This window comes from Chrysemys picta, chromosome 17 (assembly GCF_011386835.1).
Source record: "Chrysemys picta bellii isolate R12L10 chromosome 17, ASM1138683v2, whole genome shotgun sequence".
Classification (NCBI taxonomy): Eukaryota; Metazoa; Chordata; order Testudines; family Emydidae; genus Chrysemys; species Chrysemys picta.
Window position 1 is genome coordinate 7,427,808 of NC_088807.1, and position 25,085 is coordinate 7,452,892.

Here is a 25,085-nt window from a genome sequence, read left to right on the forward strand (position 1 = left end):
TCACCAGACTACACGCTGATATCTAGCCCTCCAGCTCTATACCTTCTGGGTGTAGTACCAAGCAAATAAAGAGCATACAATGTGGATTTTTTTTCTTCCCCAGGGACATGCTCAAGGAAGAAATCATTCTGGTTTTGGAAGGGAGGTATGTGATTGACCACACCTCCATCCCACTGGTGGCAAGGCTAAGAAGTATTCCTGCACTCAGATAGTGTCAATCAGGCACACCTACAGAATATGCACCACCGGGAGAATTGGAGTTTAAAAGAGATTGGCCACAGAAAAATGAAGTTCTCCCAGAACCAGGGAGGTTGCCAGGGCCAGCTTGTGAGCTCTGGTAACCAGGGCAGCTCAGCTTGGGGCAGTTTCTAATTGCGACGTTGTCTAATTAAAATATAACCATGCAAATCATTAGGGCTACCACTGTTACATAGTTGCAACGAATCTTACACAAAGTGTATCACATGGCCAGAAAGCGTTAAGCATCCTGCAGGCTAATTGACCCAGAGTCAACCGGTCACATTAAACTGTTCCTTCAACCTCCCCTGTTTGGGGGGAGATTGACACAACAAGCTCAATATGAGCAAAGGCTCTGGAGGGATGTTTCTACACAGAGACCTGCAGTGGGTCCTGGGAAGTACTGCCAGAAGCTAGAGGCAAGGGGATTGTAAACTGGACTCTGAAAAGAACTCCCGCCAGGAACAGTAAGATTGCCCAAACTGAGGGTCAGCCAACTATTGGTTCCATCTAGTCCATTACCAGAATTGGGGCAGGATGTTCCCTACGGGATTTCTTCTCTTTATCCAGTCTAGTTTTGAATGTCACACACAACAAGGCTGCTACCAGTTGTGACTGTCGGGAAATAGTTTCCTGATATTTAGCCAAAGTTATATATTAAAAAAAATCCAATAAATAATCACAGCTGGAAAGGACTGGAGTCCAGTGGGATTTCTAGAAAACTCAATTCAGTAGCAGATGCAGCAATGGCTACTTAATAAGCTAATCAACATTATTCATGACCCTCCTTTTGGCTTCTTATGACATCTGCTTGAAACGGCCAATCAAATAGAATAGAGAACTCCTGCAGAAATGTGTCTTGATCAAAGTTTACAAGTACCTACAAAGGTCACAAAAATTTGATAATGGGATGTTAAATATAGAAGACAAAACGTCTAACAAGAGCCAATGCCTGGAAGTTAAAACTAGACAAATTCAGGCTGGAAATCAGGCACAAGTTTTTAACTGCGAGGTCAAACCACTGACCAGTTTACCAAGAATTGTGGTGCATTCTCCATCCCTGGAAATTTTTAAGTAAAAATTGGATATATTTTCTAAGAGATCTGCTTCAGTTCAAACAAGAATTCATTCAGGGAAGTTCCGTGACCTGTATTATACAAGTCATCAGTGGTCCCCTCTGGCCTTACAATCTATGAAAATACCACATCATTTTAAGAAAAGTCTGACTCCTTCTCTTGGAGATTACCTTTAAAAAAAAAAAAAATTAAGGGCCCCAAGTGTGAAAAGTACTAGAATCGTCTTAAATCTAAGAATCTCAAAATACCAGCCCTTCCCTTAACTATGTAAATGTTGCTGAGGATGGGCAACAGTGCTCACTTTTCTACAGCTCTTCTGGCTGCAAGGTAACTGGCAGGAGCGAAAACCTGATGTACAAGAAAAGCCATATGTGCAGCAAGGATATCCAGAATTACCTTTCGGCCAAAGGTAGGTCCCCAAAATAGCTTTGAAGCCATGCAACGTTTTTTAATTATTCCCTTAAAAGGACGACAGAGTTCTTCTGGATAATGAATTGTAAGCTACACCTTCACAGTTCTTTACTGTTTAACATCCTACTTTTTACCTCCTCTCTTGGCAGACGTGATTAGGAAGTCCTGAGTATTATTATTATTATTATTATTATTACTGCTAACCATTTCTGATTAGCTCCTAATGTTCAAGGAACTGTACAACATATAGTGCCAGACTCTGCCCTCAAGCCCTTCCAATCCAGCAGAAAGAAAACAAACCAAAACAAGTAGAGCTGTCGATTAATTGCAGTTAATTCATGTGATCAACTCAAAAAAATTAACTGCAACTAAAATAATTAATCGTGAATAATCGCACTGTTAAACAAGAATATCAATTGAAATGTATTAAATATTTTGGGATGTTTTTCTATATTTTCAAATATATTTATTTCTATTACAACACAGAATACAAAGAGTATAGTACTCACTTTATATTCGTTTTTATTACAAATATTTGCACTGTTAAATTGATAAATGAAAGAAATATTTTTCAATTCACTCATACAAGTACTGTAGTGCAATCTCTATTGTGAAAGTGTAACTTACAAATGTATTTATTTTTTTGTTACATAACTGCACTCAAAAACAAAACAATGTAAAACTTTAGAGCCTGAAAGTCCACTCAGTCCTACTTCTTGTTCAGCCAATCGCTAAGAAAACAAGTTTGTTTGCATTTACGGGAGATACTGCTGCCTGCTTCTTATTTACAATGTCGCCTGAAAGTGAGAACAGACATTCGCATGGCACTTTTGTAGCAGGCATTGCAAGGTATTTCGATGCCAGACATGCTAAACTTCCATATGCCCCTTCATGCTTCAGCCATCATTCCGGAGGACATGCTTCCATGCTGATGATGCTCGTTAAAAAAACTAGTGCATTAATTAAATTTGTGACTGAACTCCTTGGGGGAGAACTGTATGTCTCCTGTTCTATTTTACCCATATTCTGCCATATATTTCATGTTATAGCAGTCTCGGATGATGACCCTGCACATGTTTGATTTACGAACATTGGCACTGCAAATTTGACAAAACGCAAAGAAGGTACCAATGTGAGATTTCAAAAAATAGCTACAGCACTTGACCCAAGGTTTAAGAATCTGAAGTGCCTTCCAAAATCTGAGAGGGACTAGTTGTGGAGCATGCTTTCAGAAGTCTTAAAAGAGCAACACGGTGATGCAGAGACTACAGAACCCAAACCACCAAAAAAGACAATCAACCTTCTGCTGGTGGCATCTGACTCACATGATGAAAATGAACATGCATCAATCCGCTCTGCTTTGGATTGTTATCGAGCAGAACCCATCATCAGCATGGACGCATGTCCTCTGGAATGGTGGTTGAAGCATGAAGGGACATATGAATCTTTAGTGCATCTGGCATATAACTATCTTGCGACGCCGGTTATACAACAGTGCCATGCGAATGCCTGTTCTCACTTTCAGGTGACATTGTAAACAAGAAGCGGGCAGCATTATCTCCTGCAAATGTAATCAAACTTGTCTGTCTGAGCGATTGGCTGAAGTAGGACCGAGTGAACTAGTAGGCGCTAAAGTTTTACAATGTTTTATTTTTAAATGCAGGTTTTTTTGGTACATAATTCTACATTTGTAAGTTCAACTTTCATGAAAAAGAGATTGCACTACAGTTCTTGTATTGGGGAATTGAAATATACTATTTCTTTTGTTTTTTACAGTGCAAATATTTGTAATCAAAATAAATATAAAATGAGCACTGTACACTTTGTATTCTGTGTTGTAATTGAAATCAATATATTCGAAAATGTAGAAGACATCCAAAAATATTTACATAAATGGTATTGTATTTATTTTTTTAAATCACAATTACTTTTTTTTAAATCGCTTGACAGCCCTAAAAACAAGTCATGGGATCAGAAATCAGGGTCAGATGGGCATGCAGGGATTACCTATCAGCGTGGGAATAGGAGGAAATAAAAGCAGAGATACAGACAGAGGTAAAGGGAATAAGAAGGAGCTTGAATTTGATGGGGGTAAGATGAAGTCAGTGATATGTCTAGAACAACAGCAGAACAGGACTTCAGTCTATCCAAAACACCACCACTAGAGGGCAGCAGGGAGATAAGGTCAGAGGGGAGATTGCCGCGATCAGGAAGAAATGACCAAGGCATTGACAATAGTTTTAGCAATGGGGGGAGAATTTGGGAGACTGTACATGAATGGCAACAGAAAAAAGAAGGATTGAGATAGAGAAGCAAGATAAACAGTTCCACCTCTGGAGGTAATGAGCTAGAGATGGTGGAGATTTCATCTGCCTTTCACCTGATGTGAGGCAGGACACTTGGGAACCAGCTACACAGAGGAGGAAGAAAAGGTCACTACAGAGAGAGCACTTGGGGACAGGAGGGGACCCAGAAGCAGATGGATAATGAACAGGCACCTGGGGCTTACAATTTTCGTTCTTTATTATTTAACAGAATTAAGGAAATGGGCTAGTGGTGAAATAGTTACTTAAAATAAACACAGTTTTAGATACCAAGCTGTTAACTGTAGCACACTGGGCTCACTGCACCAAAACTGTTTAAAATATCAGTTCCTTCTTCACTTACTCGTTGGGACCTTTGGGGTTACTTTAGAGCCAATGGCATTGCTACAACACACCTACACAACATAGGTTAGTGTAGCGCAGGAAGTTCAGAATATAAAGCCTGCACTCAGGTCCGGCAGGGAAAAAGCATTCCAGTTCACATTACATAAAACATTCAAAAGGTTAATCCTCCAATGGATTTTAAAACATGTTTATTTAAGAGACTTCCAGGTCCATTTGAATTATGGCAATTTGGAATCTGGATATCGAGGGTTCATTCTATTTATTACTTTCCGAAATAGCAAAAATGCAAACAACGACCTAAAATGAAGTGTACTTATGAATGGGGAGGGTAATAGCAATGGCAAGTATAGGTCAGATTTGGAGCACATCCCTTTAACTGCTCACTAACCTGAGTGCATGAAGAGAAAGCTCAGAACAGAACACAACACTGTACCAGGCAGAGAAAATTAGAGGATTTTTGTTAATCTTGAAATAAAAAAAAGCCATGGTAAATTACAGAACATTAAATGAAACTTACATCTTCATCCAGGTTCGTTTGCTCCAAATCAACTATTTTGAACTGGACCCTTTTGAAAATCTCTTCCAATGCCTCACAGGCCTTATAGTCTAGTTTTTCTCCTGGGGGGAAAAAAACAGAGTGAATTCAGAAGACTCAGTGTTAAGTGTTTTGCTGGTACATAAATATGCACAATATTAAGAGAAATACATTTCTGAAAGTTCTAGAACCCTAAGCGTTGGGACAGAAAATGAGGCAATGCAAGGAGAGATGGATCTTGTTTTTCCTTCAGTTGGGGTAAGCTACTTCCTGCTCTTGCAGACAACATTTATTATTTGCAAAGTTAAACATTTAAAACCCGGACACACAAAAATCATCTTGGCCTGGTTTCCAAGCAGATGGACTAGATAAGCCATTAGGAGCTTTTCTATTGCTAATCTTTAGGATACTATGAATTCAGAATCAGCATCTGCTTCTTCCACAAAATCCAGACCTAACCCAGCAGGGCATGTAAAACTAAGGGCACGTCTTCACTACCCGCCGGATCGGTGGGTAGCGATCGATCTATTGGGGATCGATTTATCGCGTCTAGTGTAGACGCGATAAAATCGATCCCCGATCGCTCTGCCGTCGACTCCAGAACTCCACCGCGGTGAGAGGCGGAAGCGGAGTCGACGGGGAGCGGCAGCGGTCAACTCGCCGCCGTCCTCACAGCCAGGTAAGTCGACCTAAAATACGCAACTTCAGCTACGCTATTCACGTAGCTGAAGTTGCGTATCTTAAGTTGACCCCCCCCGTAGTGTAGACCTAGCCTAAGACCGCCCAAGAAGCTAGGGGACTCAACCTAGACCTCCAATGCCCAGGACTTTAATAAATATTTTCCACCTTTGAATTCCTCACCTGAACAATATGCGGAGATAAATTGAGACAGATAATGAACCAGCCCCTAAAATACATACATGATTAACATGCCTCCAGTCTTGGCCTTGTCTTTTCACTATTTTGTAATCATATTGTCCAAATGTTCCTAACACATTTTCTACTTTCAGAATTATTTAGAAATATTTGTACCAAGCATTAGAGATTCCTGATACAACCTGAATGGCTGAAAGCCAACAGCTTAGGTCATCTCAAATGCCTTCAGTTATCTTAAACAAACGTTATTAAAAAAGCAGGAATAATTTTCTGACGCAAGAGCTTGATTCTTAACTCTAATACTGACTGGTAAGAGGAAGTGGCAGCAAAGAAGGCTGTGTATGCTAGATAGGACAATTGGCAATTTCGAGCTCCTAACTGTATAAATATTGGGAAAGTGTCAACAGCAAGAAAGGGCGGTGCTTCTGGAGGCATATCACTATAATGTAATAAAATTAAGAATGGAAAATTTAGATTGTATATTAGTAAGGCTGCAATTATATCACAGAGATCACGGAAGTCATGGAATCCGTAACTTCCGGAGACCTCCGTGACAATGGGGGCCCCTGTAGCTGACTAGCCTCCACGGGCTGTGAGGGGACCCTCCCACAGCTGCCCAGCCACTGCCGGGGAACCCTCCCGCCCCCCGCAGCTGACCAGTCGCCGCGGGGAGGACAGGGTCCTCACAGCTGACCAGCCAGTGGACAACAGGGTCCTCACAGCTCCCAGCCACTGCAGGTGGGAGGCAGGATGCTAGACCCTCCTCCCTCCCCATTTTGTCAGGGATGTTTTTAGTAAAAGTCAGGGACAGGTCACAGGCTTCAGTGAATTTCTGTTTATTACCAGTGACCTGTCCCTGACTTTTACTAAAAATATCCATGACAAAACCATAGCCTTGTATATTAATGACTCCCACGGATATATATTCAGAGAGCCCTGCACAGATACAAAATTTGGATCTGCATCCGATCCGCAAACATGGTCTGCAATATAAAGTAGATAGCAGCAGATTTGCAGGGCCCTGTGTATTCAGCCATAGAATAGTATATCAAGTGGCAGAAGCCACATTAGAAAATAATCTTCTTAAAACATCCTAATGTTAAATCAATCTCATAAGGCAAGTCTTTCGCTGAGCGGGAGATGGAATCAAAAAGCTCTTTGCCACCTCTAACATCTATAATTCTTAGCTTCACAGGTAATTTTAATCAGTAGGTACAGAACTAGAGCTTGACATTTTATTTCAGTTTGCTTTTTAACAAATACATCCTGCAGTACCTCTCAGAGTTGTATGCAACTTTCTGCTAGTCGTATTTTTAATTTTGTATCTAATAACTCCAGCACACAGTTCTGAAAAAACTAAAACTGTCGACATTGTAATTCACGTAATCTGAATAAGCATAAAAAGCATCAGAAAATCTATTACATTTAAAAAATATGGCCAAGATTTTCAAAACTAGGAGCCTAAAGCCAGGCTCCAAAATCTATATTTAAGCTCAGCAATAAATGGCCTGATTTTCAAAAGTGCTGAGCACCCCGCTGCCTGCTCTAATTAATTTTAGGTTGTAGTGTTTCTAGTGGGGTTCCACCAGGGGTCTTGGCTCTATGATATTTAACATGATCATCAATGACCTGGAAGAAAACAAAAATAATTTCTGAAAGTTTGCAGATGATACAAAGACTGATGGAGTGGTAAATAATGAAGAGGGCTGGTCACCTACGTTTCCTTTAAGGTGTGCACCTGCACTATGCAGGAAGCCGCCAAGGGCCACGCACTTAATTAGCAGAGCCGCACAGGCATGCGCGCTGCACTCAGGGGTGTGGCCAGAGGTGGGCCTGGAAGATGGCAGTGGGGTGAGGTGGGGAACAGGAGGGAGGTGAGGGATGGCGATGGGGGAGCGTGGGGGTGTGGAGGGTGAGAGGCCTCTCCCCCGGCCCAGGTGCTGCTGCAGGGACAGAGGGCTGGGGTCCTCTCTCCCCGCTGCAGCCCTGGGGCAGACACACCCCAAACCCCTCATCCCAGGCCCCACCCCAGAGGCTGCATCCCCAGCCGTAGCCCTCACCCCCAGCATCACCCTCTGCCCTAGCCCTGAGCCCCCTCCCACACTCCAAACCCCTCAGCCCCACATCACCTCCATATTGGTGCACAAAACAAAATTCATTCTGCACATGGATGGGAAAATTTTAAGGGAACATTGCAGGTCACTGACACAGAGCAATCTTGATCGCTTAGTAAAATGGGCACAAAGAAACAAACAATGTGTGTTTTAATACGGCAAAAGTAAAGTTATACATCCAGGAACAAAGAATGCAGCCCATTCTTACAGGAGAGTGACACTATCCGCCCCGACTCCCAAAGCTTTTTCAGGGTCACTGCTTCCCAGGATAATCAGCTCCCAGTGCAATGCTGTGGCCAAAAAGGCTAATGGGATCCTGGGACAGGAGAATATCGAGTAGGGGTTGAGACGTAATATAATATCTCCATTTGGCACTGGTATGATCACTGCTAGAATACTGTGTCCACAATTCCAGTAGCAGGTGGATAAATTGGAGAGGATTCAGAGAATAGACACGAGAACGATTAAAGGATTGGACAACCTGCCTTATAGTGATAGACTCAAGGAGCTGAATCTATTTAGTTTAACAAAGAAAAGGCTAGGGCGTGACTTGATCACAATCTGTAAGTACCTGAAAGGGGAAAAAAATTTGATAATGGACTCTTCAGTCTAGCAGACAAAGGTAGAATAAGATGCAATGGCTGGAAGTTAAAGCTAGACAAATTCAGCCTAGAGATAAGACATAAGTTTTTTTAACAGTGGCTGGCTCACTACAAAAGCAATTTTCCCTCTCTTTTGTTATTGACACCTCCTCATCAATTATTGGGAGTGGACCACGTTCACCCTGACTGAATTGTCCCAGTCACTACTGGTTCTCCACTTGTAAGGTAACTCCCTTCTCTTCATGTGTCAGTATATTTATGCCTGTCTCTGTAATTTTCACTCCATGCATCCGATGAAGTGGGCTGTAGCCCATGAAAGCTTATGCCCAAATAAATCTGTTAGTCTTTAAGGTGCCACCAGACTCCTCGTTGTTGTGGATACAGACTAGCACAGCTACCCTGTGATATGTGACAGCATTAATAAAAATGTTAACTGGGGAAGGGGGTTGCAGGGAGGCCCTGAAATAGAGGGGGATGGGAGGGTGGAACATGGGGAGCTTGTGAGGGGAATAAAGGAATGCAAGAAGCCCCGGGGGGGGGGGGTGCAATTTGTCACTTTGGTAGGCCGAACTAAGAGTACAACCCTTGAGTAATACCACGTGTTCCAGAAAGCCCCTTAAGCAGGAGCCCGGGCTCATACAGAAAGAGCTGTTAAACATACGTATTTGGCCAGGTTTTTTCTTAAGTGATGCCTCAGCCTCCCCTATTTTTCATGCATCTCCCTTTTCTCCATAACTCTGGAGTCTTTGTATTAAGATCAGAGAACATTCCAAGGCTTGGTTTATACTTAAAAATTAGATCAAACAAGCTACTTCACTCACGGTTGTGAAAAGTATCGTGCCCTGAGACCCACAGTTAGTTCAACCTAACCCCAATGTAGATGCAGCAAGGTTGATGGAAGAATTCTTCTGTCGATCTAGCTACCACCTTTCAGACAGGTGGATTCATCGATGGAAAAAACCCTTCCATCAGCGTAGGAAGCATCTACACTATGGCACTGCAGCACCGTAGCTGTAATGTTGTAGCATAGACATGGCCTGAAAGCTATGCTCTAGTTCAACTGCAACACATTAACCTCAATAGAGGAATCAGAGGGAGAAGTGCCATGTCCTGCATTATGCAGGTGGCCAGACTATAGAACTGCAAGGGTTCCTACTGGCCATATGAGAAAAAATAATGAATCAGGGGTTTTCATGAGAGGGTGGTAAAATCAGCTAAGCCCTATCTATATCCGTGGCCTGACAACTACTGCAGCAGCAATTTTTCCAGCATCGCTGGAACATGGGTACATGTCTCATGCAGAATCACCTACAAAATTAACTATTGCTGTTTCCTCAGTATTAGCATTATTTGTACTGCATTAGCACAGCAAATGCCCCATTCAGGATCAGGGCACCATTGAGGTAGGAGCTGTACAAACAGAGTACAACAGTTTCTGCTCGAAGAATTTCCTTTAAAACGCTACGTCATTAGGGTTACGAGAGAGAGAGGCTTACCTTTTAGATCCAAGCAATCTATCCTGGGAGATAGATCTTTAAATTCCTGTAAGAGAAATAGTAGCACATTAATATACTCAGGAGAAGACAAATCCCTCTTCTAGAATAATACAGAAGTGGAAGGTATGGCAACACTTCCCCACACACATGAGGGGAGGACATTACTCCCCCGCACCCTTCCGTGAGTTCACTAGAAACCGGTACATACCCACGGTGTTTCTTAGGGCTTGTCTACATGAGGGGATTTAATCCGCAGCTTTTTTCTGCGCGTCAGATAACACACATTATACAAGCTGTAGTAATAGCATGCATGCAGGACAGTGTGCCCTCAGTCAAGGCACATCACGTGCACACGCAGCAGCAGTTTGCTGCAAACTGAGGGCATAGCATTCTCAAACCAATTCAGAGCGGAGAGAATGACCATAGGGACCACTGTCATGCAGGTGTGCGATGCCGGGGAGAGGTACTGTAATACCAAGTTATAAAGTTTGATAATGCTCAGGAAGTTATTGATGGTTTTGCACATATGGAATTCCCAAGCCATACTGGGGCCATTGATGGGACTCGTGTCTATTATTTCTGAAAGGAAGATTGCAGTGTTTGTGAAATACTTTGGAAGCAAGAGAAAAAAACATCCCAAAGATTATAGCTGCAAATTGTATTTGGCACAGGATTAGTGAGAATTAGGGAGAAAGACTTGGCGATAGGTGGAAGGCTGACGTGCAGAGACTGGCTCACCGGTTTGTGTAGCCACCTAGGCATTCAATACAGAACGCAAACACCCAGGGCAACAGCGTCCAGGATGCCTATCGCTCTTATTTGGAGTCTCAGGCCTGAAATTGTGCAGCTGTGAATCCTGCTACTAACCTATGCATGGATTGAGGCGGGGGGGGGGGGGGGGGAGATTTTTGTGAAGTTCAGTGTTGATTATGGGCAGTGGAAGTGCAACATTGTGGCAATCCCTGTTGTACCTTGTGTCTTTGCCTACATGTGTTTGTAAAAGCTTAAGAATGAATGCAAACAATTATTTTCTGTGTAAAATGAACTGTTGACTGCTTGCGAATGAAATTATAAAGATTTTCATTAAATAATCTATTATGTAACAAACAGAAACGAACCTTCAACTGAGAGAAAAATTTTAAAAATGCTTTTAATTATGAAACAAACTAGCTAACTACGAAGAACTGTTTCATTAAACCAGCAGCGGAAACCGAAACAGTAAAATACAACAGTTCAGTGCAGAGCATAAAGCCAGGAAGCTTAAAATTACAGGTGAAGGTATGTCTTGGTTCTGCTTCTTCTGGTTCATGGGATTTCTGGTGTGGAGTGCGCAGGCTCAAAGTTACCAGGGGCAATAGAAGGCTCAAAAGAGCTGGATCTTAAGTGCTACTGCCCTCGGTGTCCTGAGCTGGAGTCTGGGAGGGGAATGGCCTCTGGGTGCACTGTTGCGAGGGTACAGCCAAAAGAAGGAGTTGTTCCCAGTAGCCTGTATTGTCCAACGGCTGCCAAACATGGCTGGGTGCTAGTTTGCGGTACGGCATTGCCTGCTGCCCCAACAGTAACGTGCTGCAACAGGGCATTTTGGCTTTGTGTTGCCCCCAGGAGTTGCCTCTGCATCTTCTTCCATATTATCTTTGGCCATAGCAAAGCTTTTCCTGGCAACTACTACGCTGTCCTTGGCCACTGCAGTGATCTCCCTGGAAAGCACCTTGTCGTATTCCCTCAGGCCTCAGATACTGCCTCCACCTCTCCATGTTCTTCGTTTTTGGGGCCGGGGGAGGACTCTGTACGATGTCCATGAATTTTTCATCACAAATTTTCTGTTTTCTCCCGCTCAGGTTTCCTTGCTGATAAGGGCCCTCTCCTTGAGGGTCTGGCCAGTACAGGTGCCATAGCTGTGGGCGTATTAAAAAAAAGGACAAATGGTTATTCATATTCTAGAGAGGCTGTGGTGTTTTTAACATTCATTCCTGGCTTTACCTCCTTTAGATTCTTTCCAGTCTTGAGGAACCTTGGAGACGGTAAGTGGTGGGTGGTTTTGGACTTTTGTCTGTGCCCTATATGCAGTGTGGCTTTGCCGTTGTGCCTTGGAGCCTGGGAGTGATGGGAATTATGCAGTTCAGGCTGTGCCTTGGAGCGGTTTTACATGGCGTCAGAGGGGTTGGCAGGGTGAATCTTGGGATCGGCTGGACAGTAATGCCCTTGAGGCTGATTCGGGATTACAGTGCAATGAGGCAGGTGGCTAGGAGGCAGAGAATGGCCTTATTGAAAAAGGCAAAGGGCAGAGCAGCACGATATGCTGCGAAGTTATTCAACAAGATAGTCCCCCCAGTGTGTTGCAGGAGTCACGAGCAATACTGGTGGGGATGGCCATGTAGCGATTCCTTCATCTATGAGCAAAAATGGAGCAATTTCTCAGCCTTAGAATTTGCTCTGTCTCCCCTGCAGACACGTTAAAAGTGCAAAGAAAAATAGACAGGGTTCTGGAATGACTGCCTGAAACATTCACTCTTATCAGTCTGTCAGACTGGCCCTGTACATGCATATTACAGGGAGCTGTGCTCTTTGTAGCTTTAGGGGCAAGCAATGTCCATGTCTACCTCCTGTACTGTGAGAACACGAACCAAACTTCGCTTCCTGTAGCCACTGTCGCAATCAACTTCTGCATTTAGCACAAAAGAAAGAATGTTTTCCTTATTTGACTCTGGCATGGGAGGGGATGGCAGAGAGGCTGAGGCCGCACAATGCTGCCAGCAACTGATTTGGAGACCGTGAATGGGGTTTGTGGGCGGGGGGGGAAGGGCAAATTCACCAGGCAGGATGCTAAGGAAAGGAAAATAAGTCAATAGGTACACAGGCATGTACCTTCCATAGCACGGGCCTGAAAACAGTTGGTAACCAGGGTTTTAGCACATGACAGTGGCTGATGGCGACTACTTCAGCTGGGCAATTTTGGAAAAGTATATGGGAGGGGCACAAAAGGACAGTGTGGGCCAATGGAGGGAGGGATGGACCTTGCACTTGGCCATGGGGCACTTGGAACAGAAACTAGTACAGCCATACAGCAGAATAGTAAATTAAAAGTTAAATAGTAATTTAATTTAAAAACAATTAATTAATTAAAAATACCTGCATATGTGAAGGTTCCCTCCACAGGATCAGCCTCCTCAATTGCTGCCTGGGAATCAGGGTTGGCTGGCTCACCTTCTACATGGCTGGCATCAGGTGCCTGAGTTCTGAACAGATCCTGGCTGTCTCAGATCTCCTCACTGGCCTCCTCTTGCTCATGCTCCGATGAATCTTCCTGGTCACCCGGGTGGGGGGGTGGGGGGGGAAATGTTCTCTGCCACATTTCTTCCTGTTCCTCATTTTCACATAGGTGTTCCTCAGTGGTTTGCTCTTTATTCAGTGTTGTTTGGCATTCTGGTCGTAGCCCCTCACCAGCACATGCCTCACAATGCCCACAAACAGATCTTTTTCTGGCAACAAGAGCTACCTGCACCAACGCTTCTCCCCAGATGGCACTGAGATCCACAATCTCAGCATGGATACAGGGGCTGCTTGAGGCATGCTGGAGTATTAAGCTCACCTATCATGATAAACTGGAATCCAGGAGTGAACGAACAGCCAGCTTATAAATGAGGAAGGGGACATCCAGTCAACTTGATCCCAGGGCAGGAGAGGGCACAGAGGTAAACAGACAGGTCAATATCTTGCATCTGAAGAAGTGAGGTTCTCACCCACGAAAGCTTATGCTCCCAATACTTCTGTTAGTCTCAAAGGTGCCACAGGACCCTCTGTTGCTTTTTACAGATTCAGACTAACACGGCTACCCCTCTGATACCAGACAGGTCAATAGTAGACTACAAAGCAGTGTGGGATAGCCACTGAAAGACTGTGAAAGATGTTTGCAGTAGCTCTGGGTGCACTCCAACAATAGATCAGACTAACTGGCAAATGAAAGACAAAACTTCTGTAATTCAGAGGTGTTAACACACACACACACACATTCCCGAAAGACAAAAGTTTTGTCGATGACAAGCGCTGGTGTGAACAGTGCTTTGTCCGCGGGAGCACTCTCCTGCCGACACCACTAACACAGCTGCCGCTCGTTGGGGGTGGAAGTTTTTTTGTCAGCAGGAGAGCGCTCTCCTGCTGACCGACAGTGGATACACTGTATGTTTTTTAGCGGCACGGCTGTAGCAACACAGCCATGTCGCTAAAAGCTGCGTAGCGTAGACATAGCCTCATTCGCTTTGCGGCAAAGTTAGCTCATTTTGAAAGGGGACTCCAGAGTTTTCAACAAATGCGAAGTCAGTGAACAACAATGAACTGTCATGTGCATGCAAGTGTTTTCAAAGCAGATTACCCTGAAGAGCTGCGGATTAACCGCCCACCACCACCACATCTCACCCCTTCCCTTGTGTAGACAAGCCCTTAAAGCAATATTGTTATCAAATAATATTTTGTAGTGTGTGAAGATCAGACAACAAGCTTGGCCACACACAAACCACAGATAGCAAAGCAGTGACCGCCTTGAGAATCTTACAGCCTAGCAATCGCACTAGAAGACCCAGAGGAAGGTGTTAGAATTTAGCATCTCTTAATACGGTGTTGGGGTGAGGAAGATGTTTGACTGATATGGTTTGGTGTTTGCAGGCCCCATAGGAAGGGACTAGCACACTAGGATTGGATGGGAGCCCTAATAGGTGTGAATCATTAAGCTGGTGGTTAAGGTGTGAGGGAGAGATATTGAGTTATGTGGTCAATTTTAGACTCTTTGCTGCTGGAGGTATTGAGGAGTGGAGTGGGCTTCTTCATTGACAGTCTAAATATTTTTGTACAAATGGTTTTTGCTCCAGAGTCCTTATCGGTGTAGTCAGCTACAACAGCCATGCCCCTTCACTTACCTCCACAGGCCACACATAGATTAGGAAAAGAGCTAGCAGTTTAAAAACACATTTAACTATCATAATTTCAAAAAAGCCTTTGTATCTAGTGTGAACGGGTTAAGTCAACGTTAGCTGGTTTTGGTCAACCCTAACATGGCTTGCCCCATCTACACTAAATGCGAAGATCTGCTTACGGTCATGATACTGAAAAAGTGTTGGCTAACGTTGTTTTTAGAACACAACCTATGTTCTTAGTCAAGACATGGCCCTAATATGGCTTAGAAGAAGAAGAACAACATGACTACCTAGGAGGACTGACTTTGGAATTCAGCAGTGTTGCCAACTCTTGCCATATTGGGTGTTTTTCTTAATGCCCCAACTGCCTGAGTCAAGATATTTTTTAAAAACAGTTCCTAGCTCTCTGTGGAGAAAACCTTGAAAACAAGATCCAAGTGCACCCTAACAGCACAGAAACCAAATAAAGAGACCCAACACCTTTGTTTTAAATCATCTCAGGATTTTTAAGACCACTGCACGACTTCGGGGACCTCACTCATGATTTTTGAAAGATGCTACTGGGATTATACAATTGTTAACATTTCACAGAAACTGAAATTAGGAGGAGTAGACACAGAAGCAGTCTCAGCAGGAATTGTGGCACTGGTGGGGGGAGGGACCCAACTGGGGCCACCCTTTCCCCCACCTGCACCTTCCAGACCCAGAACTATGCAGAGGTGACTCCCCACACTTCCTGCTCTGGGGACCTGCTCCCACCTCCAAGCCATGTGGTCTTAAAGAAGAATTCCAGGGAGGAGCCAGACTCCTCTCCGTGGAAGGCAGAGAAATTCTCAAGCCGGCAGATCAGACACAGAAGCAATCTCAGCATGTTCTGCCACAGGGACCATCAGACATTGGTGATGTCATCACACTCCCTTCTACAGTTTTAGCTCTGGTCACTGTCTCCCCTGAACCAACTGGCTGTTTGCACCAGCCCTTTCCCGCCCTCCAGGTCACAGTCCCTTCCCACTAGCCTCACTCACTTCACCTGCTTTTGGTGTTCCCATCCTTCCTTGTTCTCCCCTGCCCTCTCCCTTCTCCTTGCCTTTGCTTTTTTGTTTAGCAGCTCAAACTCCACACAAAGAATTAGAGAAGCAAAAAATACCATCGCCATCAGGGAGCTAACGTGACATTCGCATCCATCACTCTGCTCACACATTATATCCCTTGTCCCTTAACCTTTCATCTGTTTTGTCCATGATAAAACAATACAGTTGGAAAACTCGTATCCATCTTATTTAAACTGAGTACAAAAAGGAGCCCATCTGTAAGCACTGTACAGAAAGAAAACCATTTGAGAACTAAAGGAAAGAACCCAGACTTCTATAATATTTTATTAAATAACTTATGCATAGTATTTTGGTAACAAATATTTTAGATACTAGCATCCTGCAACACTTTTTCATCTGCTAAAAAACCTGCTCAAGTTGTTAGAAAGCAATGCTATTGTTTTTCCATATGTGACCGGCATGAAAATTATCCCAAGTATCAACATAGGGTCTGTTTTCAGCAGATTTATGTGTTCAGTTCTGATATGGCTGCAGCTGACTTCTCTAGTGTTTCCATGTCAGTCATACTCCAGGAGCTAAACAGGATTAAAATTCTGTGCTGCATATGTAAGAATATCCACAATACCTGTATCTGCTTCAGTAGTTTGGGTATCTGTTTGCAGTTTAATTTCTGACAGGCTTGTTTGTAGGCAATGATAATTTCCTCAACAGTCACATTCTGGGCTGAAAATGTAAGGGGTAGAGATTAAGATTACATTTACATTCATATTTATTCAAACTCAGCTACACAATAAACTGTGTGTCAGGCACTTACATTGACAAAAGTGTGAGAGTTGTGTATAATTAACTTATGCTGTTCCCACCTAGAATAATTTCAAATGGCCAGGATATGAAATAGGCAATTTATGTTCAAAGCAAAATGAGAATCTAATTTGATATTTTACTATAAGAGTTGAACAGCTACATTACCATAACGTAGACATTGATCCTACAGATTTTGTCTGTGCACTATATCGTGTTCATGAACTTTGTTTTCTGTGTGGCTTTTTAACCATTTTATTCAGGGGTCTCAAAGTCCCAGCCCACGGGCCATCTGTGGCCCGAGAACCTCCCCACTGAGGCCTACAGAGGAGACACGCATGCAGAGACATTGCCGGCAATGTCAGCTGCAGGCGCCGCCCTCCGCAGCTCCCATTGGCTGGGGGAGATGGACAGAGATACCATCACTAGTCACCGGGCAGAGTCAGCCATGGAGGCAGCATCACTTTTTTCCATAATTAATATAAACACGTCAAAATACCGAACACAATTATCTGATGCACATCTTGCTGCAATCCTGAAGGTTTCAACTGCTCAGTCACTGAGGCCAAACATCAACAAACTGACAGAACTGAAGCGTTGCCAGGTGTCTGGCAAACACTAAAAACTCTCTGGCAGGCGAAGGATTGTATAAAGTTGTATGACAGTTTTATTATTTCTAAGAAATGCGAAATAAAAAATATAATATAAACATTTTCTTTTCTGAACACATCTTCAGTGACATTATTGGCCCGCTGGGAGGATTTGAGGACTGGCCCTAAGGTAAATTGAGTTTGAGACCCCTGATTTTATTGCTTTAAAAATATCTGAACATAAAATCAAGACCATGATATATACAGTTCTAGTTCACACTACCACCAACTGATATATATTTAGCAAAACTCTTGAGATAACAAAAAAATAAAAAGGAAATTCTTTAAGGCTGCTAGGCTAAGAAGTCTAACTAATAATGTATTGAATCAAAATACAGGAAAGATTTTAGAAGCCCCTTCCAACAGCAAACAAATAACTAGATTTGCATAAATCTAAAAACAGATTTGCAAGGACTTCATAGATTTCACTTCTTACAATCATATAGTATGATCTCCTGCATACCGCAGGCCAGAGAACTGCATCCAGTGATTTCTTTTTATGAATAGACTTTAATGTCAGAAGTTAAGTTTAGAAGGTACCATCATGATCATCTAGTTTGACTTCCTGCACAATGCAGGACAGAGAACCTCACCCACCCACTCCTGTAATGGACACCAGTAACTCTGCCAGAGGTTAGAAATCCTCAAATCATAATTTAAAGACTTCAAATTACAGAAAATCCACCATTTACACTAGTTTCAACCTGCAAGTGACCCGTGCCCCACACTGCAGAGGAAGGCATGAAACCTTGCTGTTAAATTAGATCTTATTTTAGAAACAGATGTAATCTTTAAGGATTTCAAGTGATGGAGAATCAAAAGCATCCTTAGGTGACATTTCCAATGATTAGTTATCCTTACTATAAAAATGTACATCTTGTTTTCATTTTGAATTTCGCTGACTTCAACTCTTATTGATCAGATCTAGTTACACTTTCGTTGGCTAGGTTAAAGAACCCTCTGCTATCAGAAACCTTGTCCTTGTGAAGGTACTTTTGGATCATGATCAAGTCAATCTTTTCTCTGATAAGGTAAATAGATCTAGCTCCTTAAATCTCACTGTGAAGAACGTTTTCTAGACCACACCCAAAAAAAAAAAAAAAAAACACCCTGTAGTTCTTCTCTGAACCCTCTCCAATGTTCAACACCTTTTTTACAGTGTGGACACCACACACACTCTTCTGGTAGTGGTTTCACTAATGTCATGTGCAGAAGTAATATCACCACTTTACTCTTGCTCAATATTCCTGTGTTAATATAGCCAAGTAATATGTCAGCCCTTTTAGCTAAAGCGTCACATTTGAAACTCAGGTTCAGTTGTTTATCTACAGGCCAAAAGTCCTTTTCAGAGACTCTACTTTCTAGTCCGCAGTCCTTTAAATATAGCCTACACTTTTTGTCCTTAGATGTCATGACCTTGCATTTGACCATATTAAAATACAAGTTTCATTGTACCTAGATTACCAAGTGATTTGATAGATCATTGGTACATAACTATTTCATTATTTGCCACATTAACAACCTTTGTATAATTTGCAAAGCCATGATTTTATATCTTCTTTCAGATTGTTGATAAAATATTGAATAGCACTGAAGCGAGAACCATTCCCTGTGGAACCCCACTAGAAACACCCTGTTGGCGGCTAATTCACAATTAACGACACAGACTATCAGACAGCTTCTACTCTATTGATTTTGCACAGTGCTAGTTTGTTTTATTTTTAAAATTAGAATGTCATGTGGTAGGATATCAAATACCTTACAGAAGTCCAAGTATACTGTAACAATTACCCCATCAAGCACACTTGCAATCTTGGCAAGGAACAACCTGAAATTCATTTGACAAGACCTCTTATCTTGTTCATTGTTCTTCTTTAAATTTCTAGCCTTTCAAGTCCTATATCACCTGTCACTGCTCTGGGTCAAGCTCCCCTTGCTGGACACTCACCAGGCTGCTGTGTTTGGACCAACATGCCAAGTCCATGGGCTTTTAAGCTCCTTTGGGTCTGGGTAGGTTCTAGGTGCTCACTCTTTCTTTGGTCTCTGGCTTGGTCCCTGGGCATAGATTTGTTTGGCACCCATTCTAGGAAAGGCCCTGCAGCCTAGCTGCCCTAGGCCCTAAGATCAGTGCCAAACCCCTCCAAGACTCCCCAATAGTTAAGCATGCCCTCTCCAGAGCTCTACCTTAGTGGGAAGAAGAACAGGAGTACTTGTGGCACCTTAGAGACTAACAAATTTATTAGAGCATAAGCTTTCGTGGAAGTGGGCTGTAGTCCACGAAAGCTTATGCTCTAATAAATTTGTTAGTCTCTAAGGTGCCACAAGTAGTCCTGTTCTTTTTGCGGATACAGACTAACACGGCTGCTGCTCTGAAACCTACCTTAGTGGGGACTCTTGTTTACTGTTTAGCTCTTCGGAGACATGATAGTGGAAGGCAATAAGTCAGTCTTTGCAGAGGGCTTTCTAAACCACTCACTCTTTACTTTTAGACAACACAAGTGATATATGGCTCCATGCAAAAGAAGAAACACTTATATGCCATTCCCTGCCTCTTGAGCATTCTTTGGGATCTGGACAATGTCGTTTCAGGGGTCCAGGTCCCCTCTCCTTGACTTCAAAAAGAGAAGCCTGTGCTGGACAAGTGTTCGGGAATGGTCAGCGACCTTGTCCTTATATAGCTTCCAGTACACTCTCTCGCAGGTGACTTACCTAGTCAGCCTCAACCCCCATCAGATGATCTATTCTTTGAATCCCAAAACATCTAGAGCAGTAGGGGGTTCCCTTGGTACCAGCTCTTCATCCAATGGTGTTTCCATTTGAATAGGTAATCAAGGTTAATGCCCCATCACTGTTAATCCTCTGTTAGCTGCAAGAATTTAGTCTGACATTTCCTGTGTTTTAGCTCAAAATGGAGGCTACAGAGCCAAGGTGACGGCACAGAACAGTTTTACAAACAAATAGCTTTTCAGAACAAAATGGCATTTGCAGATTGATACAGATACATCCAGACATACACTTGTCACCCATTCCATTGTTTTGCCCACGCTGACTGTCAGGCAAATTGGTGTATCTGCAGACTTTCAATAATGATTTATGTTTTCTCCCAGGTCATTTACAAAAGTGTTAAATAGCATAAGGCCAAGAACTGATCCCTGCCCCACCCCAGTAGAAATACACCTACTTAATGATTCCCAGTCTACAATTAAAAACTGCATGACAGGTCTCAATGTAATTCATTTAATGTGTGCCATATTAATTTTGGTTGTTCTCATTATTAAACTATTGTACAATATCAAACCAAATGCCATAAGGAAGTCTAAGTATATTAAATGAACGCTATTACCTATATTTTATAGTTACATTCTCTTCTCCTATAAGGCAGGTTGTTTTAACCAGTGTATAGCCTTTTTTAATTGTGGTCTTTGGGGCATCTAGTAAAATGTTCTTAAATAGCTCCTAATTATCATTCAAATTTTTCTGTTTAATCCCCCCCCCAACTGATTTATCTAATTTTTTACACCTTTGTGAAGTTGATTTTATATATATACATACACACACACACACACACACACACACACACACACACACACAGAGAGAGAGAGAGAGAGAGTTTGGTCTTTATTCATTGATCCATAAGCATTCAGGAGTCCGTTTCCGAACTGTCAATAACTCAACATCACATATACCATTACTTGTTTAAAAGTGCTAACACACACACACACACACACTTACTTTTCACTCACTCTACCCTTCCTAAAATCTGCAGTGCAATCTACTGAACATTTTAGTCATGTGAATCCTCCTCCCAGGTTTCAGTAATGCCAACTATGTCAGAATTCCTCTCACCACGGAAGCATTTCAAATTCCTTTCATTTATTGGTCAAACTGTTACCTTTGTATCCCTTGACACCTTTGGTATGTCTGTTGAGGGCACCATCAATTAAGGAAGTCAAAAGCAAACTAAATGAAGAATTTAACATGTTCAGCATAGAACATAATCCTAACTAGTACTAGGGGACTAGAATAATCTACAAGAGCTCCTTTGTAAATATACTCGGCAGGATTTCATATTTTCTATCCCATTAACATCTGTCTTCACAGTATATTTTGCATTAAAAATTCTGTTGAATTTATCACTATGTGGAGGTTTGTATTTTAAGTTATTCTGTTTGATAAAACAAAAACGTTTTAAAGGTTTACTCTAAAGCTTTATGAAAGGCACAACGTATAGGAGTCAGAGTGTGTAAACCCATGTATGTGTACAAGTACATGATGAGCCTTACTGTGGTTCAGCAAAAGGAGAGTCCTGGTGCTACATACCAGACAGAACTTTACATCCATCACATCTATGCCAGCTGCAAAAAGCAAAAATTTATTTTTGCTGGGATTCCATATAAGTCAAGTTCATGTTTCAGATTCATGGAATTTTTAAGGCCAGAAGGGACTATTTCCTATATCTCATCTGACAACCCACACAGCACGGCGACAGAATTTCACTCTATCATACCTCCATCAAATCCAACAACTTGTGGTTGAGCTAGAATGTATCTTAGGGTAGGTCTACACTTACCGCCGGACCCGGAGGTAAGCAATCGATCTTCTGGGATCGATTTATCGCGTCTTGTCTAGACTCGCCGTCGACGCCGGTACTCCAGCTCGGCGAGAGGAGTACGCGGCATCGACGGGGGAGCCTGCCTGCTGCGTCTGGACCTGCGGTAAGTTCGAACTAAGGTACTTCGAATTCAGCTACGTTATTAACGTAGCTGAATTTGCGTACCTTAGATCGAAATGGGGGGTTAGTGTGGACCAGGCCTTAGACATCCAATCTTGAAGACTCCAAGTGATGAAGAACTCACCATATCCTTGGTAAATTGTTGCACTGGTTAATTACCCTGATAAATGCTTGCGCCTTATTTCCAGTTTGTATTTAATCAAGCTTCCACTTCCAGCCACTGGATCTTACTAGAACATAATAAAGGCGATGCTGCGTCAGACCAGTGGTCTGCCTAGCCCAGTCTTCAGACAGTGACCAATGGCAAGTGTTTCAGAGGGAATGAACAGAACATGTAATCATCAAGTGATTGAGGGGGGTGAGTTCAATCCTTGAGTGGGCCATTTAGGGAACTGGGGTAAAAATCTGTCTGAGATTGGTCCTGCTTTGAGCAGGGGGTTGGACTAGATGACCTCCTGAGGTCCCTTCCAGTCTAGGATTCTATGAAGTGATCCATCACCTGTCGCCCATTCCCAGCTTCTGCAAACAGAGGCTAGGGACATCTCAGAGCATGGTTTTGCATCCTTGCTCATCCTGGCTAATAACCATTGATGGATCTATCCTCCATGAACTTATCTAGTTCTTTTTTGAACCCTGTTAGTTTGCTGCGTTCACCAAGACAGCCTTATGGTTGGTTTTAGACCCACGCACTGGTATTATAATGGACAAGAAATCCATTTCTTAAAAATAAAGCAAATGCATGCCAAGTTTCTGATGCACTGGAAGCTGCGGAACAAGAGCATCATATTAAACAATGCAGTTTATTTTGCATGGATCCAATTACAAGGTAATAATAATCCACTGTGGACTGCTGGGGTGGAATGATCCTCATTTAATTATAAAGGAGGAGGAGGATATCACTAATATAATTGTCAGGAAGCACTAGAAATGTCCCGTTACATCTGCCACACACAAATTCTAATGCATTCCCTGAAAGCCAAACCGGAGGAATTTTGGAAAATCCAGATAGTAACAGGGTTCTGGTACAGTAGGCTTGTATCACTGCCTGTAACAAAGCCACCTAACAAGCATGATACAATATTGTTGTCATCCCTCTTGCTGCACAACATGTATATGTCCAATATGAGAATACATAACATTTCCCTCATAACACCACAGAATAATCTATTTATATTTCAATTGCCATGATTCTGCAACTGCAGGCTGCCACAAGTACAAGCGGAGTTTAAGAATACGGAGTCTGTTCACTGGGTAAGCCTACGTACTGTAAAATGTCTTCACCCCGAACTACAGTTAGCATTGGTTTGAATTTCTCCTCGGAGGATGGAACACAACAAGCTACTTGTGGTTCTAATGTTACCTACGTACGTTTCACGCACATGAACGAGTCTGAGCTTCCTTGTTCCAAAAGCACTAGCGCAAACATGCAACAGACCGACACCCCAACACTGGATGGGAAGATTCTGTTAAAGAGAGAACCTACACTTTCACCCTGCTGTTTGAGGAAATATTGCTAAAATGACCAAGAACTGGTTTTGATTTTATTTTGTTTTAGTAAACAAGTTCATCTGACAGAGAGCAGGAGTTTGTTTTAAAGACCAATTCCTTTGAGCATGATTTGTTTTCTGGGTGTAGGCTGCTTTAAAAATCTTTATTCATCTCTAAGTGTTTTGTTCCTATTGTAAATAACAAACCGTGTTTTTGCTTTAAGAAGGCTGCTTCGTCACTACACACACCAATGGTTACAAACTCCCAAAGGAAAAAACACCGCCGCCGAACCAGCTGGACCTGCTGGATAAGAATAGTTTATAGGCAGGGCACTGTAGCCTAGAGCTTGGTCTAATAGTAGAAGAACTGCATAATTCTACCCCTGAATAGGAAAAGGGACATGGCCTGACACATGAGGGGTGCAGTCGGAAGGCCAGAAGGGAGACAGAGGGTACACCTATTGGGTTCCGGGAAGTGGGCAGGTAAAGGATCCCCCCCCCAGCCTAAGGGGAGGACCCACAGGGCCTAAAACCCAAATGATTACGGGGGAAAGACAGAGGGTACAGCTAGTCCTGTAACTTTGCCATACACAACAGAGCCATTTAGAGAGTCACTTTTCAGAGCAGGACTGTGACCTGCTGGTGGCTTTTGATTTGTAGTCCAGACATAGGAACACTTCTGCAAATCCACAAGCCTGGGTTTTAGTACACTGCAAGTCACACTTTTCCCATTCTTTTCAGCTCCTAATAATTGCTGCAACATGTTTACAGATGGACATTTGGCACAAGGTTTTTATATTTTGTCCTTTTACCCAGACCTTGCAGAACATTCAGGCTATGGCGAGTGTTTGGTAAATTTTCCATGGATCTGCCAGTGACATCTCAGCAGCTGAGAAATAAACCCTTCTCCCACAAAAACAAAGCCAGCAATCCCATACAGGCAATCCTGCAGAGGATCAATCACCTGCCGCAAGACCGCTGCGATTTTAACTCATTCTTAAAAAGACTTGTTTAATTGGGATGAAAGTGAGACAAGAAAACAACATTTGGACAGCGTATCTTTTTCCTGCAAAGTTAGAGTTCACTCCAAGGCCAAGTCATTCGTCTCATGAGGCCCTATGCAGGCCACAACACTACTGAAGAAAATAAAACACATTTGCTTGAAGAAGAAGTATATTAGGGTTGAACTGTGAAACTCACTTCAAGAGTTTATACGAAGTACATGGGGGATTTTTCTTTTGTTTAAGGCTGAGTTACTTGGACAAAAAGCTTGCAGGGGTCCCTTCTCCACTGTTTTTTGTTCCCTCCCACTTTAAGGCCTGCTCTTACACATAAAGCTAACTGCGAATTAATAAACAATTCAGCCTTTCGTGCCACTATTGGCAGAAATATTTCCTGGTTGAATTTTGTCTTATGGCTTAATGGCAAATATTTGCCCCG

General features: G+C 42.7%; 1 protein-coding gene and 1 long non-coding RNA gene across 3 annotated transcripts in view; both read right to left on the minus strand.

Annotated features, from left to right (window-relative positions):
* PPP1R37 (protein phosphatase 1 regulatory subunit 37) overlaps positions 1-25,085 on the minus strand; it is a 135,676-nt gene that overhangs the window by 71,450 nt on the left and 39,141 nt on the right. For both annotated transcript variants that reach the window (XM_042844468.2, XM_005295686.5), the window contains exons 2-4: positions 16,601-16,698; positions 10,017-10,062; positions 4,911-5,011 (exon numbers count right to left, since the gene is read on the minus strand). In XM_042844468.2, coding sequence (XP_042700402.2) covers positions 4,911-5,011; positions 10,017-10,062; positions 16,601-16,698 — 245 coding nt within the window. The remainder of the gene's footprint in view (positions 1-4,910; positions 5,012-10,016; positions 10,063-16,600; positions 16,699-25,085) is intronic.
* On the minus strand, positions 17,488-20,956 carry LOC135976154 (uncharacterized). Its single transcript, XR_010593362.1, has 2 exons — positions 19,803-20,956; positions 17,488-19,606 (listed from the first exon to the last, which is right to left on the minus strand). It is a non-coding gene; the product is annotated as an uncharacterized LOC135976154 (long non-coding RNA).